General features: G+C 39.8%; 1 protein-coding gene across 5 annotated transcripts in view; it reads right to left on the bottom strand.

The window, feature by feature from the left end:
- Positions 1-111: 111 nt before the first annotated feature.
- Positions 112-14931, bottom strand: part of UBR2 (ubiquitin protein ligase E3 component n-recognin 2) — a 117752-nt gene continuing 102932 nt past the window's right edge. For 3 of the 5 annotated variants that reach the window (XM_032650248.1, XM_032650247.1, XM_032650249.1), the window contains exons 42-47: positions 9648-9756; positions 7375-7431; positions 6946-7023; positions 6049-6219; positions 3668-3769; positions 112-2341 (exon numbers count right to left, since the gene is read on the bottom strand). In XM_032650248.1, the coding sequence (XP_032506139.1) occupies positions 2200-2341; positions 3668-3769; positions 6049-6219; positions 6946-7023; positions 7375-7431; positions 9648-9756 (659 nt within the window). In that variant the 3' untranslated portion in view covers positions 112-2199. Of the gene's footprint in view, positions 3770-6048; positions 7024-7374; positions 7432-9647; positions 9757-14931 lie in introns of all 5 variants that reach the window. The other 2 variants (XM_032650250.1, XR_004352347.1) reach the window with 2 other exon arrangements.

Genomic DNA, 14931 nt, shown 5'->3' with positions numbered 1-14931 from the left:
CAAGCTAATACAGGTGTCCCACTTTATCTATAGCAAGGTGACATGTGGAACACCTCCACTGCATTTAACTGTGTGAAACAAAACAGGAAGAAGATGTAGGCAGATGCAAAGTAATGTCAACACCTAAAGCATTTATTTGGATATCTTTAAACTTTTTACATATGCTACATTCCAAATTTTACAAGTTGTCCACAGATAATAAAGTTATAGCCAATTTTTTAAACAGATATGATTTTCCCTGATATGGAAAGCATGTTATATAAACATTTCTACAATAAACATAATACATGCGGAACAAATCATAAGACTAAGATGATTCGTTAGTTAGGGAAGACAATTAGATTAATGATACACACACCAGAAGATAAAGGGGCACATGTGTTGCTATCTCATGTAAACTCATCTTCTCTCAGACTCCCTGACATTCTCAGAGAATGGAACCCAGGGACACCCTCTGCTAACAACAGGCTTACATGAAATCAGCTCTGAAAGCTGAAGTACTGTTACGATTTGGTGAACATGTTTATAAATTCAACTACAGAGGGAGAAACCTGGTCTTATCATTCTAAATTTAAGCTTGGTTAACAACTGGAGAAAAGCCAAAAGAAGCTAAACTTAAAAGCTAAAGGAATGAGGATGTGACAAAGGCCAAAATAAACATTAAAATCACGATGCGATCCACAGCCCATACCACCAGATCTTATGAATGGAGGGAAGGCCAGAAAAGGGGGGTGAGCGCTGTGTTCTAAAGCAGATTTTCTTCCTCCTGGGTGAGAAGCGCCTCCTCTCAGATGGGTGACTCAGTCCCAGGCAAGAAGGGTCAAGGTCATCCTTTCAGAGGAAGGGGTTCTTCACACACCACCCTGGAGAAGCACTGAGTGTGGCTTCTACATCTCCACTTTAGCTGAAAGTCTGGATCTCCAACCTTCCTCCTGGGTGTACCGTGGAGTGTGCAAAGCTGAGCAGGATGGAACTTTTAGATGCAGAGTTCAAAGAAAACTGAGTGAAAGGGTTATTTTCATTGGCTAAAAAAAATCCAAGAGCCTCTAATTATTCATTTATCCCTTAGCCTCATCTCAGAGAGGCTCTTTATTTATTCTTCCACCAAATCTGCCATCACTCTCCATGTACCCAAGCTCTCAGCACATGTGTATCACACAAGAGTGGTACATGGCATGTCATGGTTATAAACTATTTTACTAAGCGGCTATCATTCTAGGAAGGCACCTCTTAGTAAGAACAATAATGTTTAAAAATAATAAAAAGCCTGGGCGCACAGGTGTCCCAGAAGTGTACTAAGTGAGCCAGCAGGTAAACAGCAATTCATCTATTCCAGGAAATGCTGGAAGGGGTGGGGGTGAGGGAATTTTAAAACACTGAATTCTCATTTTTTTGCTAGTGTTTGATTCTAGATGTATACACTCTTTCAACTTAGTCTTAGAAATAAGAGACTATATCATCTGAAAAATTAGGATACTCTTAAGTTTTCAATAAGCCCTTTAACATGAGTTTATTCCTCAAAGCCAAAAGTCTTGCCAAAAAAAGGGGGGGGGGCGGGGGAATCCCACCTTGTATAGCCCTGAAAATCACCCAGCACACAAAGACACCACCTTCTTTCCTTCTTCCCACAGGTTCCTCCAGCATGAGAGTCCCCCAACCCCCTCACAGCCGGTAGAGACAAGGGAATGCCACTTTTGAAATCCACTGTTTTGCTTAGAGGTAGGGTCCCATCAGCTGTGGGGACACTGACCCAGGCCCAATGTTGAGAGTCACTGAGAGGGATCAGGAAGTGTGACCCCAAAAGACCAGAGACTTTGTTTCCTGCTGCTGTTGCAGCAGCTTCAGGCCTGGAGTTCCCTGTGTTCAGTAATGTGACACGGCTCAGACTACTGGGAACAGTCAAATGCAGTCAGATGCCCACAAAGGGGTTGAGTCCAGCCCAGGAAGAGAAGCTCCTTCCTGGATTCTAAAATTCAAGAAGTTACATTTGAAGTACACAGCAAACGACGCAAGAAAATCTGCTGATAGAAGATGATTTTCATCAGTCTCTGGAGCCAGAAACTATAAAAATAAAACTAGGAAGAAAAGCTTAAATAAAGAATTTATTTCCAAATTCAGTAGAACCTATTTCCTATTCTCTTTCTTGAAAAGCGAACTGGGTTACAAAAATCCAAATTTATGTATTTGGTAGTGAAGTAATTATAAATGTTGCCAGTCAATGCCAACCAGTGTCTGATTTGCTTCCTGTGCATGTCCAATTTCCTCTGTGATACTGTGCTGGTGCCAGAGCTTCTGAATCTTCTTAAATCGCTCTCTGCACAAATGTAAAGGATTTCCCCGTCTAGAAAGAAGACACATGTCACTCAGGATGCATTCGGTTTATTCATCTATTATACTCCAATTTTTCCTGATTTAGGAGAAGTTACAAGTTATTGGTTTTAGATCCTCTGCAGAATTTCTGTTTGGCAGGCGCCTGTGGCTATTAATGTGTTAGCTCTGACGGTTTGCTAGGAGCAGCTGAAGGGGAGTAAGTGCTGAAAAGAAGAGGAAAATGAACACAAGCTACACCTACTCAGACTGGGGTGAGGAATTGGGGGTGGGGTTGAGCAGGAGGGTTTACGCTGAGAGGCTAAAACTATGCATTTGTTATCCATTTTGTTGGTAAAAACGTAAAACAGGGAGGGGCAGGGAAGAGGATGGAAAAATTGCAGGGGTGAAAATGTTCTTCTAAGTACTGTCTTTCAGCTACAAAGTCTAAGCAAAGCAGTCAAATGTGAATAACTTTGGGGTCTAATTTAACCAAAGCACAGGCACTGGTGAGCTCACGCCCGGGGCCTTGGCTCCTGACTCAGAGTGCCAGTCCTCTCACTCTCCGTCCAGAGCTCTTCCTCCTAAGAGCCCACATTTCTCAGAGCAACGGTAAGAACCATCAACAGGTAGCACAAGCCCGTATCCTTGCAGTCAAGTGCCTGAGGAACCCATCTACTTACCTTGCCTTGGTTTCCAGGACTTCAACTTCTGCTCCCCAAGGCTGGGAAGTTACATCTAGGTTAAGACTTTTATCCCATTTGGGCAAAAAGAAATGATCTGAAAGTTCTTTAACAGTGCTTGAAGGAACTGCTGTTAGCATTTTGCTTGTGATGTAACAGAAGCTACCAAAGTAGAAGTGATTAAGCCTCAAATACTGTTGTATTGCTCTATATGTTCTAAATCTTTGTTCTCTCAGATTCTTATGTAGTAAGATAAGCACATCTCTTATCAATCAAGATTTGCTCTTTTATATCACTCGAAGGGGACCGGGTCTCCCATACAAAGCCGCACAAGTTACCAAGAGCTATCCCTGCAGTGCTCTGATGCTGTGGATGCCGCAGGACAATTCAAACAGCTCTCTGGAGTAAGAAATGGAAAAAGGTTGCACTCTGTCCCATTTTTTCCCCTTATGTATCTTGACGGCCTTCATGACACTCTGAGGGCTGGGAATGGGAATGTCAAACCAGACAGCCAGGGTAGCCTCCTTGGAAGTGTCCACAGACAACAGCCACTTGTGCTAACCCTCCAGGCAGTTAGCAGGCAGGCTTCAGGACCACAAGGTTCATTGTGTTCACCCCATGCTGAAGGCTCTGGTGGCCCAGGGCCAGTCAACCTAGTTCCCCAGGATGGGCCTTACCTGAGTCCCTGGTCAGTCTCCCCATAGTCATCAAGGTAAGGAGGAGAATAAAAACAGCCTTTGGTTTTGCCAGCTAAAAATAGCACTTGACATTCCCGTACTCTGTAGAGAGACCATTTATACATTAGTAACCAAGGTTTGGATTCAGTTCCAAATGGACTGAAGTCTTATAAAAGTAAACAAAACCATTGGGAATATGGGGTTAACAGACACAAACTATTATACATAAAACAGATAAGCAACAAGGATTTACTGTATAGCACAGGGAATTATACCTAATAACTTGTAATAACCTATAATGGAATATAACCTGCAAAAAACAAAACAAAAAAACACCGGATCATTATGATGTACACCTGAAACTAGTGCAATATTATAAATCAACTATATATCAATAAATAAATATAAACAAACAAAACCACTGTTGGAAGAGAATAAATGGCGTTTATAGCAGAGACACTTGAAAAAGTATCAACACCCCTGCCTACGTTTAAAAATAACTAAAAGGATTGTATTGTAACCAACATAAGGAGGGAGAGGGACATTTAGGATTAGGATTCAACAGCTCATATAATAGTGGCATTTAAAAAATTAAGTGTGAGAAAGTTAACTACTTCTAAACATAAGGTAGTCATTTATGTATCAACCACTATTATGAGGAAATTATTCATTTAAAGAATTGTACACAGGGCTTTCCTGGTGGCACAGTGGTTAAGAATCTGCCTGCCAACGCAGGGGACACGGTTCGATCCCTGGTCTAGGAAGGTCCCACGTGTTGTGGAGCAACTAAGGCCGTGCACCACAACTACTGAGCCTGTGCTCTAGAGCCCGCGAGCCACAACTACTGAGCCCGTGCTCCACAACAAGAGAAGCCACTGCAATGAGAAGCCCGTGCACTGCAATGAAGAGTAGCCTCCACTCGCTGCAAATAGAGAAAGCTCACATGCCGCAACTAGAGAAAGACTGTGCAGCAATGAAGACCCAATGCAGCCAAAAATTAAAAAAAAAAAAAAAGGTACACAAATATTACGAACTAGGTTGACCTGAAACACAAAGCAACACTCTACACGACTAAAAGAATTCTGAAATGTGCCACACAAGGTAAAATGCTACTTTTACATTTCTCCTAAGGGTTTTTAAAAAAATGTGCCTCCTGATCCCTTTGAGAGGTTTGCTTAACTTTTTCTGGTGTTAACAATTCAGCTCATCTCAATATCTATTGAGAACCTATCATATACAAGAAATTGTCAGGCACTGGGGGGTACTAAGGTGACTAAGATGTGGATATAATCTATGCCCCAGAGGAGCTCAAACTCATGTCACTTCTCGCCTTCAGACCCTGTGATAGCTTCCATCTCACTCAGAGACCTCGCTAGGACACACCAGGCCCATGACTCTCCCCCTTGTGCTCACTACTGCAGTACCAGCAGCCTCCTTGTTGTTTCTTTTCTTTTTTTATTTTTCTTTCTTTATTTTTTGGCCATGCCATGCGGCTTGTGGGATCTTAGTTCCCCGACCAGGGATTTAACCTGCACCCTCAGCAGTGAAAGCATGGAGTCCTAACCACTGGACTGCCAGGGAATTCCTTTTTTTTAAAAAATAAATTTTATTGAGGGATAATTTTTTTTAAAAAAACCTATCCATTTTTACAGGACAGTTAGATGAATTTTGTCCTTGCTCTTTCTTGAACACGGCAGGCACACTCCCCAGCAATTCTGCACTTGCTGCTCCCTGCCGAGAATGTTCTCCCCACTTCTTTAGGTCTTTATTCAAGTCACCTTCCCAGGGAACCTTCCCTGGTTCCCTATCTAAAATTCAACTCTCCAGCTGCCATTTCATATTCCCCTCCCTAGTTTATTTTTTCTCCTCTGCATGGATTGCTTTCTAAATTCTTATTTTATTTTCTATCTCCCTCACTAGAAACTGAGCTCCATGAAGGCAGAGATTTTCGTATGCTTTGTTGACTACTGCATTCTCAATATCCATTACACAGTCACCGATAAGTATTTGCTGCACATTGTCAAATGTACACAACTACATACATCAGCCTGTGATATGTATGAATCCAACCATGAGGATACAACAAAAGGAGTAATTCTGACTGTGCCTGGGTAGAAAACCAAACACAGCTAGAAGTTTCACATTACAATGAGGCACAAAGAAAGAACAGAATTGTCATGGGGATGGAAGTGATAATGAAAGAACAGCACAGAGTTAGCATGAGCCAAATATGAGATGTGTGGAGACAAGGCTCCCCATTTTCCTCAGATGAATAAAAGAGTGGCCTCAAATCTCTGCAGTGGAGTAGTTTCTAGTTCCACCCCTCAACAGATGTCTACTGTGGCAGATCCAAAGCTAGAAAGCTCCTTCCAGGGCCTTACCTCAGGAAGATGCCCACCCCAGAACCACAGGAGTAGGTGTGGGCGGTGCAAGCTCCCACGTCCTCCCCTTCCAACTCCGTCTGACAGCAGTAGCTCTGGGAGCACAGCAGAGTTCCACATACAAGGCACAGAGTTGGGGCTCTGCTCTTGTCACCACCTGATTTGGGGCACCTCCATGAAATAAAAAAGCACAAGTCAAGGCTCTAAAAGACTGGCTAAAGAGCTGAGGGTGGTAAAACTGCCCTGGAAAAAAATTCTGCAATATCAAGTAGAGCTGAAGATGCATACAGACTATGGACCAGGCAAATTTATTTCTAGAATAGGTAACATCTCACATACCATGTACTGAAACAATCAACAAGTGGAGAAAAGAGAAATAAAATTATCAATAGGAGGAAAAAAATATGTAAATTAAAAAATTAAAAAAAATTACTGCTACTGTCATATAATGAAGTACTACACAATAGTGAAAACTGATGAATTAAAAATTATATGTGTCAAATGTATAAATAAATCTTACAAACAATGCTGAGTGAAAAAAGCTATAGGATAATGTACAATGCTATTCTAAAGCTTAAAATAATAATATATGCAAAGTAATAATAACTGCTTAGGAACATAACCATTTGTAGTTAATGTGTTATTTAAAGTGCAAATTGTTTAGATAACATCTAAGGAATCAAACTTGTCCCTCATCACCCCCTTTCTCATATCTTATTCTGAAACATGGAATCATGCTTTTTACAAGTTTGGTAGTACAAGTTAGGTGGTACTACTGATGTTATGGTTTCCCTACCCAAACAAAAGAAAACAATGACAAAATCCTTCAAGTTCTGTGTAGAGAAGTGAGCGTTTCCAGTGGTAGGAAGTGCTCAATAAGCTAATATAAAAACTTACGAGAAATTAGATGCTTGATTAATGAGGCTGCTGTAATCCTCTGGAAGGTCTATTAATTTGTTAGATTCTCTTGGATAGCTAAAACAAAACAAAACAAAAACCACATAAAAAACCCAGTTAATATGAGGACACATTGTAACAATGACAGGGAAACTCTTAACTTAGTCAAAATAAATAAAGGAAGCCTGAATCTGAGTGACTGGGCCCTACCCACAGCAGCAAAAAGCCACAGTGAGAACTTTTAAAATGCACGCTTAAATAACGTAGGGCCTTAGGGCTCACATTTTTACTTGAAGAACTCAGGATGAATTATCAGGACAATGGGCTGTCCTGTACACTTATATCCTGCGTCCTTCCTACTTCTTTTTTTTTTTTTTCGTCCTTCCTACTTCTTGCCTCCAACCAAGTCTTTGACAATCTTCAGCTTACCTTATAGCGTCTCTTTCACCTTCCAGGTATCTCTTAACTTCAATGTTATGACACCAACTTTAATGTAAATGGAGAAAAAAAAATTTTTTACTTTTGAAGGGCTAGAACTAAAAAATTTTCTTCTCTAAATCCAGTAAGAGAGAAACAGTTTTCTTGGCTTATTATATTTATCTCTTCATAAGAAGCTTAGAGGAATACCACATACTTTGCCTACCATATTTTAAAATCAGAAGAATATGACCTTTGATTTTCTGAAAGCAACAATGCTTAACATATTAAAATGTGCTATTACCCCCACTAATTGGACACTGTGAAAAACTGGTCTGGGGAATTCCCTGGTGGTCCAATGGTTAGGACTCTGCGCTCTCATTGCCAAGGGCACAGGTTCAGTCCCTGGTCAGGGAACTAAGATCCTGCAAGCCACGCAGTGTGGCCAAAAATACCAAACCAAAACCCAAACCAAAACAGTCTGAATCAATGAGAAGCTCTTATAATCTAGAGCTAGAACACTCATATAAAATAAAAATGTTTTAATTGTGGTAAAATACACAGAACATAAAATTTACTGTTTTAACCATTTTAAAGTGTACAGTTCTGTGGCATTAAGTATATTGAGGCTGTTGGGCAATCATCACCACCTCTGTCTCCAGAACTTTTTCAGCTTTCTCAAATGAAATTCTGTGCTTGTTAAACACTAACCCATTCCTCCCCCTACCCCCAGCCCCTGGCAACCACCATTCTATTTTCTGCCTCTATGAATTTCACTATTCTAGGTACCTCATATAAATAGAAACGTAATGTTTGTTCTTTTGTGACTGGCTTATTTCACTTAGGCTGCCTTCAAGTTTCATCCACATTGTAGCACGTGTAAGAATTTCCTACCTTTTTAAGGCTGAATAATACTCCACTGAATGTATATAACACATTTTGTTTATCCATTCATTGGTTTATGGACATTTGGGTTGTTTCCACCTCTTGGCTATTGTGAATAACGCTGCTATGAACATGCGTGTACAAAATTCTATGAGTTCCTCCTTTCAATTCTTTTGCAATATACACCTAGAAGTGAAGCTACTGGATCATAGAGTAATTCTGCTTAACTTTTTGAGGAATCACCATACTGTTTTCCAGAGCAGCTGTACCATTTTCTATTGCTACCAACAGTGTACATGGATTCCAGTTTCCTGACATCCTCACCAACATGTGTTATTAACGTCTGCCTTTTTCATTACAGCGGTTCTAATGGGTATGAAGTGGTATCTCACTGTGATTTTTATTTGCATTTCCCTGATGACTAGTGATGTTTAGTATTTTTTCATGTGCTTTGCTTATTGACCATTTGTATATCTTCTTTGGAGAAGTCCTTTGCTCATTTTATAATGGGTTGCTTGCTTTTTTGTTGCTGAGATGTAGGAAATCTAGATATATATATTCTGGCTATTACTCCCTTATCAGATATATGATTTGCAAACATTTTCTCCCATTCTGTGGGTAAATCAGCCAAATTTTATTCTTAACTTAGTCACTAACTTGACATGATTAACGGGTCAATTTCTCTAGACTTCAGTTTTCTCAAATATAAACTGAGGATAGGGTGTCCCTGGTGGTGCAGTGGTTAAGAATCCGCCTGACAATGCAGGTGACACAGGTTCGAGCCCTGGTCCGGGAAGATCCCACATGCCATGGAGCAACTAAGCCCGTGTACCACAACTACTGAGCCTGCACTCTAGAGCCCATGAGCCACAACTACTGAAGCCACAACTACTGAAGCCCGCATGCCTAGAGCCTGTGCTCTGCAACGAGAGAAGCCATCACAATGAGAAGCCCGTGCACTGCAATGAAGAGTAGCCACCGCTCACTGCATCTAGAGACAGCATGCACGCAGCAATGAAGACCCAAAGCAGCAATCAATCAATAAAATAAAATAAAATAAAATAATAAAGTGAGGATATTAGACTAGATAACCCTTAAGGTTTCTTTCAGTTTCAAAATCTACAGAACATAGTATTTAACAAGTAAGTTAATATGAGGAAATAAACATTTCCACCACTACTCTCCTTCCAGGCAAATATGCTTATGCTATTCAGTAGGCCTGGCAAAAATCTCACCATAAAGGTAAATCCTTAACTAAGAAGGCCTAATAATTATACTTTGAATCACATGGATTGAATTCTGCCAGGCTATCTGAGAATTTTGTAAAATATGTGATAAACTGAAGTTTGTTTCCATATATATATATTCCAATATAAAGAAGAAAAGTGTATAATCGTTACCTTTCAATCAGTAACTTCATTATCTCCTTATTTTCTTGAAAAAGGCAAATGAAGTTGTTTGGCAGGGAAAGATAGTTACATAAATGTTCAAAATGGCTTGTTCCAGAAGCTGCAAATAGAGAAGAAAACAGTTTTGCATATAACAACTAAGAGTAGATCCTATAGGAGAGTAAGCAACAGCAGAGCTTAAAACAAAAAAGGCACGAGGTGAAATAGTTCAATTTTGCTAGGTACATAACCTGTAGGAAGTAAGTAAGATGGCACATGGAAGGGACCCACAGAAAATGACACAACTGAAAGTGGAGTCAGGCTACTCCTTTACCAAACTGGTCACAATTTCTTGATGTTTCAGTTTTACCATCTGCAAAATGGGGTACCTGTGTGATATACTTCATGGGGTTGTGAACATTAATTGACAAAAATAACATGGGTAGCTCTGGAAAAGTATAAGGCAGTACAGAGACATAAGATGATTTTATCACCGAGAGATGGATTTAAACACTAACTTAATCATCACTGAAAATGATTAGGAAGGGTAAATTATTCTCTCAATGGTGCCTGGACAACTAGCTGAATGGAGATGCTATTCAACAAACTTTTAGAGAGCAGCATAACATGCAGGCACCCCATGACTTGTGCCAGGCACTATGAGGTACAGTAAACTTTAAGTCAACCTTTAATTCCTACATTAAAATCAGATTTATGTGTAATTATGGCTATTTTGAACTTCAAGGCCTCATGTTTCAGATTAAAAAATACTTGAGGGGGGCAGACAGCAGAAGCAAGAAGAACTACAATCCTACAGCCTGCAGAACGAAAACCACAATCACAAAGTTAGACAAAACGAAAAGGCAGAGGATTAAGTCACAGATGAAGGAACAAGATAAAAACCCCAGAAGAACAACTAAATGAAGTGGAGACAGGCAACCTTCCAGAAAAAGAATTCAGAATAATGATAGTGAAGTGACCCAAGATCTCGGAAAAAGAATGGAGGCAAAGATTGAGAAGATGTAAGAAATGTTTAACAAAGACCTAGAAGAACTAAAGAACAAACAAACAGAGATGAACAATACAATAATTAAAATGAAAAATACACTAGAAGGAATCAATAGCAGAATAACTGAGGCAGAAGACTGGATAAGTGACCTGGAAGACAGAACGGTGGAAATCACTACTGCAGAACAGAATAAAGAAAAAAGAATGAAAAGAAATGAAGACAGCCTAAGAGACCTCTGGGACAACATTAAATGCACCAACATTTGCATTATAGGGGTCCCAGAAGGAGAAGAGAAAGGACCCAAGAAAATGTTTGAAGAGATAATAGCTGAAAACTTCCCTAACATAGGAAAGAAAACAGTCCAACGAAGTCCAGGAAGCGCACAGAGTCCCAGGCAGGATAAACCCAAGGAGGAGCACAACGAGACACACAGTAATCAAATCGACAAAACTTAAAGACAAAGAAAAAAATCAACAAGGGAAATATGACAAATAACATACAAGGGAACTCCCATAAGGTTATCAGCTGATTTCTCAGCAGAAACTCTGCAAGCCAGAGGGAGTGGCACAATATATTTAAAGTGATGTAAGGGAAGAAACTACAACCATGAATACTTTACCCAGCAAGGATCTCATTCAGATTTGACAAAGAAATCAAAAGCTTTACAGACAAGCAAAAGCTAAGAGAATTCAGCACTACCAGTCCAGCTTTGCAACAAATGCTAAAGGAACTCCTCCTCTAAGTGGGAAAGGGACTAGCAACTTAAAAAACAAAAAACCTTGTACACACATAGACTGCTGTATCAAAACCGCATGGGAGGGCTTCCCTGGTGGTGCAGTGGTTAAGAATCTGCTTGCCAATGCAGAGGACATGGGTTCGAACCCTGATCCAGGAAGATCCCACATGCTGTGGAGCAACTAAGCCTGTATGCCACAACTACTGAGCCTGTGTTCTAGAGCCCGCGAGCCACAACTACTGAGCCCATGTGCCACAACTACCAAAGCCTGCACGCCTAGAGCCCATGCTCTGCAACAAGAGAAGCCACCACAATGAGAAGCCTGCACACTGCAATGAAGAGTAGCCCCCACTTGCTGCAACTAGAGAAAGACTGCACGCAGCAACGAAGACCCAATGCAGCTGAAAATAAATAAGTAAAACAACAACAACAACAACAACAAAAAGACTGCATGGGAACAGCAAAACCAAAACCTACGGAAGATACACATACAAAAAAGAAAAAGCAACCCAAACACAACACTAAAGATGGTCATCAAAACACAAGAGAAGAGAGCAAAAGAAGAAGGGAAGAAAAAAGACCTACAAAAACAAACCCAAAACAATTAAGAAAATGGCAACAGGAATACACATATTGGTAATTACCTTACATGTAAATGGATTAAATGCACCAATCAAAAGACACAGACTGGCTGAGTGGATACAAAAACAAGACCCATATACATGCTGTCTACAGGAGACCCACCTCAGACCTAGGGACCCATACAGACTGAAAGTGAGATGCAAGAAGGTATTCCACACAAACAGAAATCACAAGAAAGCTGGAGTAGCAATACTCATATCAGATAAAATAAACTTTAAAATAAAGACTGTTATAAGAGACAAAGAAGGACACTACACAATGATCAAGGGATCAATCAAAGAAGAAGATATAACAACTGTAAATATATATGCACCCAACATAGGAGCACCTCAATATATAAGGCAAATACTAACAGCCATAAAGGTAGAGATCGACAGTAACACAATAATACTGGGAGACTTTAACACATCATTGTCATCAATGGATAGACAGAAAATCAATAAAGAAGCACAGGCCTTAAATGACACATTAGACCAGATGGACTTAACTGATATTTATAGAGCATTTCATCCAAAAGCAACAGAATACACTTTCTTCTCCAGTGCACACAGAACATTCTCCAGGATTGACCACATGCTAGGCCACAAGGCGAGCCTCTGTAAATTTAAGAAAACTGAAATCATATCAAGCATCTTCCGATAACAATGTTATGAGATTAAAAATAAACTGTAAGAAAAAAACTACAAAAAACACACACATGGAGGCTAAACAGTATGCTACTGAACAACCAATGGATCACTGAAGAAATAAAAGGGGAAATCAAAAAATACCTAGAGACAAATGAAAGCACAACAATCCAAAATCTATGGGATGCAGCAAAAGCAGTTTTAAGAGGGAAGTTTATAGCAATACAATCTTATCTCAGGAAACAAGAAAAATCTCACATAAACAACCCAACCTTACACCTAAAGCAACCAGAGAAAGAAGAACAAACAAAACCCAAAGTTAGTAGAAGGAAAGAAGTCATAAAGATCTGAGCAGAAATAAATGAAACAGAGACAGAGGAAGTAAGAGCAAAGATCAATGAAACTAAAAGCTGGTTCTCTGAAAAGATAAACAAGACTGATAAACCTCTAGCCAGACTCATCAAGAAAAAAAGGGAGAGGACTCAAATCAATAAAATTTGAAACGAAAAAGGAGAAGTTATAACAGACACCACAGAAATACAAAGGATCATAAGACACTACACGTGGCTATATGCCAATAAAATGGACAACCTGGAAGAAATGGACAAATTCTTAGAAAGGTACAGTCTCCCAAGACTGAACCAGGAAGAAATAGAAAATATGAACAGACCAATTATAAGCACTGAAATTGAAGCTGTGATTAAAAATCTTCCGACAAACAAAAGTCCAGGACCTGATGACTTCACAGGCGAATTTTATCAAACATTTAGAGAAGAGCTAACACCTGTCCTTCTGAAACTGTTCCAAAAGATTGCAGAGGAAGGAAAACTCCCAAACTTATTCTATGAGGCCACCATCACCCTGATACCAAAACCAGACAAAGATACCACAAAAAAAAAAAAGAAAATTACACGCTGGAACTTCCCTGGTGGCGCAGTGGTTAAGACTCCGTGCTCCCAACGCAGAGGGCCCGGGTTTGATCCCTGGTCAGGGAACTAGACCCCACGTGCGTGTTGCAACTGAGAGTTTGCATGCCACAACTAAAAAGCCCGTGTGCTGCAACTAAGGAGCCCACCTGCTGCAACTAAGACCTGGCACAACCAAATAAATATTAAAAAAAAAAAAAGAAAAAGGCCAATATCACGGATGAACATAGACACAAAAAGTCTCAACAAAATACTAGCAATCCGAATCCAACAATACATTAAAAGGATCATACACCATAATCAAGTGGGATTTATCCCAAGGATACAAGGATTTTTCAGTATCTGCAAATCAATCAGTGTGATATACTACATCAACAAATTGAAGAATAAAAACCATATGATCATCTCAAAAGATGCAGAAAAAGCTTTTGACAACATTCAGCACCCATTTATGATAAAAGCTCTCCAGAAAGTGGGCACAGAGGAAACATACCTCAACATAATAAAGGCCATATACAACAAACCTACAGCTAACATCATACTCAATGGTGAAAAGCTGAAAGCATTTCCTCTAAGATTAGGAACAAGACAAGGATGTCCACTCTCACCACTTTTATTCAACATAATTTTGGAAGTCCTACCTATGGCAATTAGAGAAGAAAAAGAAATAAAAGGAATCCAAATTGGAAAAGAAGAAGTAAAACCGTAACTGTTTGCAGATGACACGATACTATACACATAGAAAATCCTAAAGATGCTACCAGAAAACTACTAGAGTTCATCAATGAATTTGGTAAAGTTGCAGGTTACAAAATTAATACACAGAAATCTGTTGCATTTCTATAAACTATGAAAGATCAGAAAGAAAATTCAAGAAACAATCCCATTTACCACTGCATCAAAAAGAATGAAATACCTAGGAATAAAGCTACCTAAGGAGACAAAAGATCTGTATTCAAAAACTATAAAACAGGGCTTCCCTGGTGGTGCAGTGGTTGAGAGTCCGCCTGCCGATGCAGGGGACACGGGTTCGTGCCCCAGTCCGGGAAGATCCCACATGCCGTGGAGCGGCTGGGCCCGTGAGCCATGGCCGCTGAGCCTGTGCGTCCGGGCCCTGTGGGAGAGGCCACAACAGTGAGAGGCCCGTGTACCGCAAAAAAAAAAAAAAAAAAAAAAAAAAAACAAACAAAAAAAAAAACTATAAAACACTGATGAAAGAAATCAAAGAAGACACAAACAGATGGAAAGATATACCATGTTAGTGGATTGGAAGAATCAATATTGTCAAAATGACTATACTACCCAAGGCAATCTATGGATTCAATGGAATCCCTATAAAATTACCAATGGCAGTTTT

The sequence above is a fragment of the Phocoena sinus genome, chromosome 11 (assembly GCF_008692025.1).
Source record: "Phocoena sinus isolate mPhoSin1 chromosome 11, mPhoSin1.pri, whole genome shotgun sequence".
In the NCBI taxonomy this organism is placed as follows: Eukaryota; Metazoa; Chordata; class Mammalia; order Artiodactyla; family Phocoenidae; genus Phocoena; species Phocoena sinus.
This window is presented reverse-complemented; position numbering and strand designations above follow the sequence as displayed.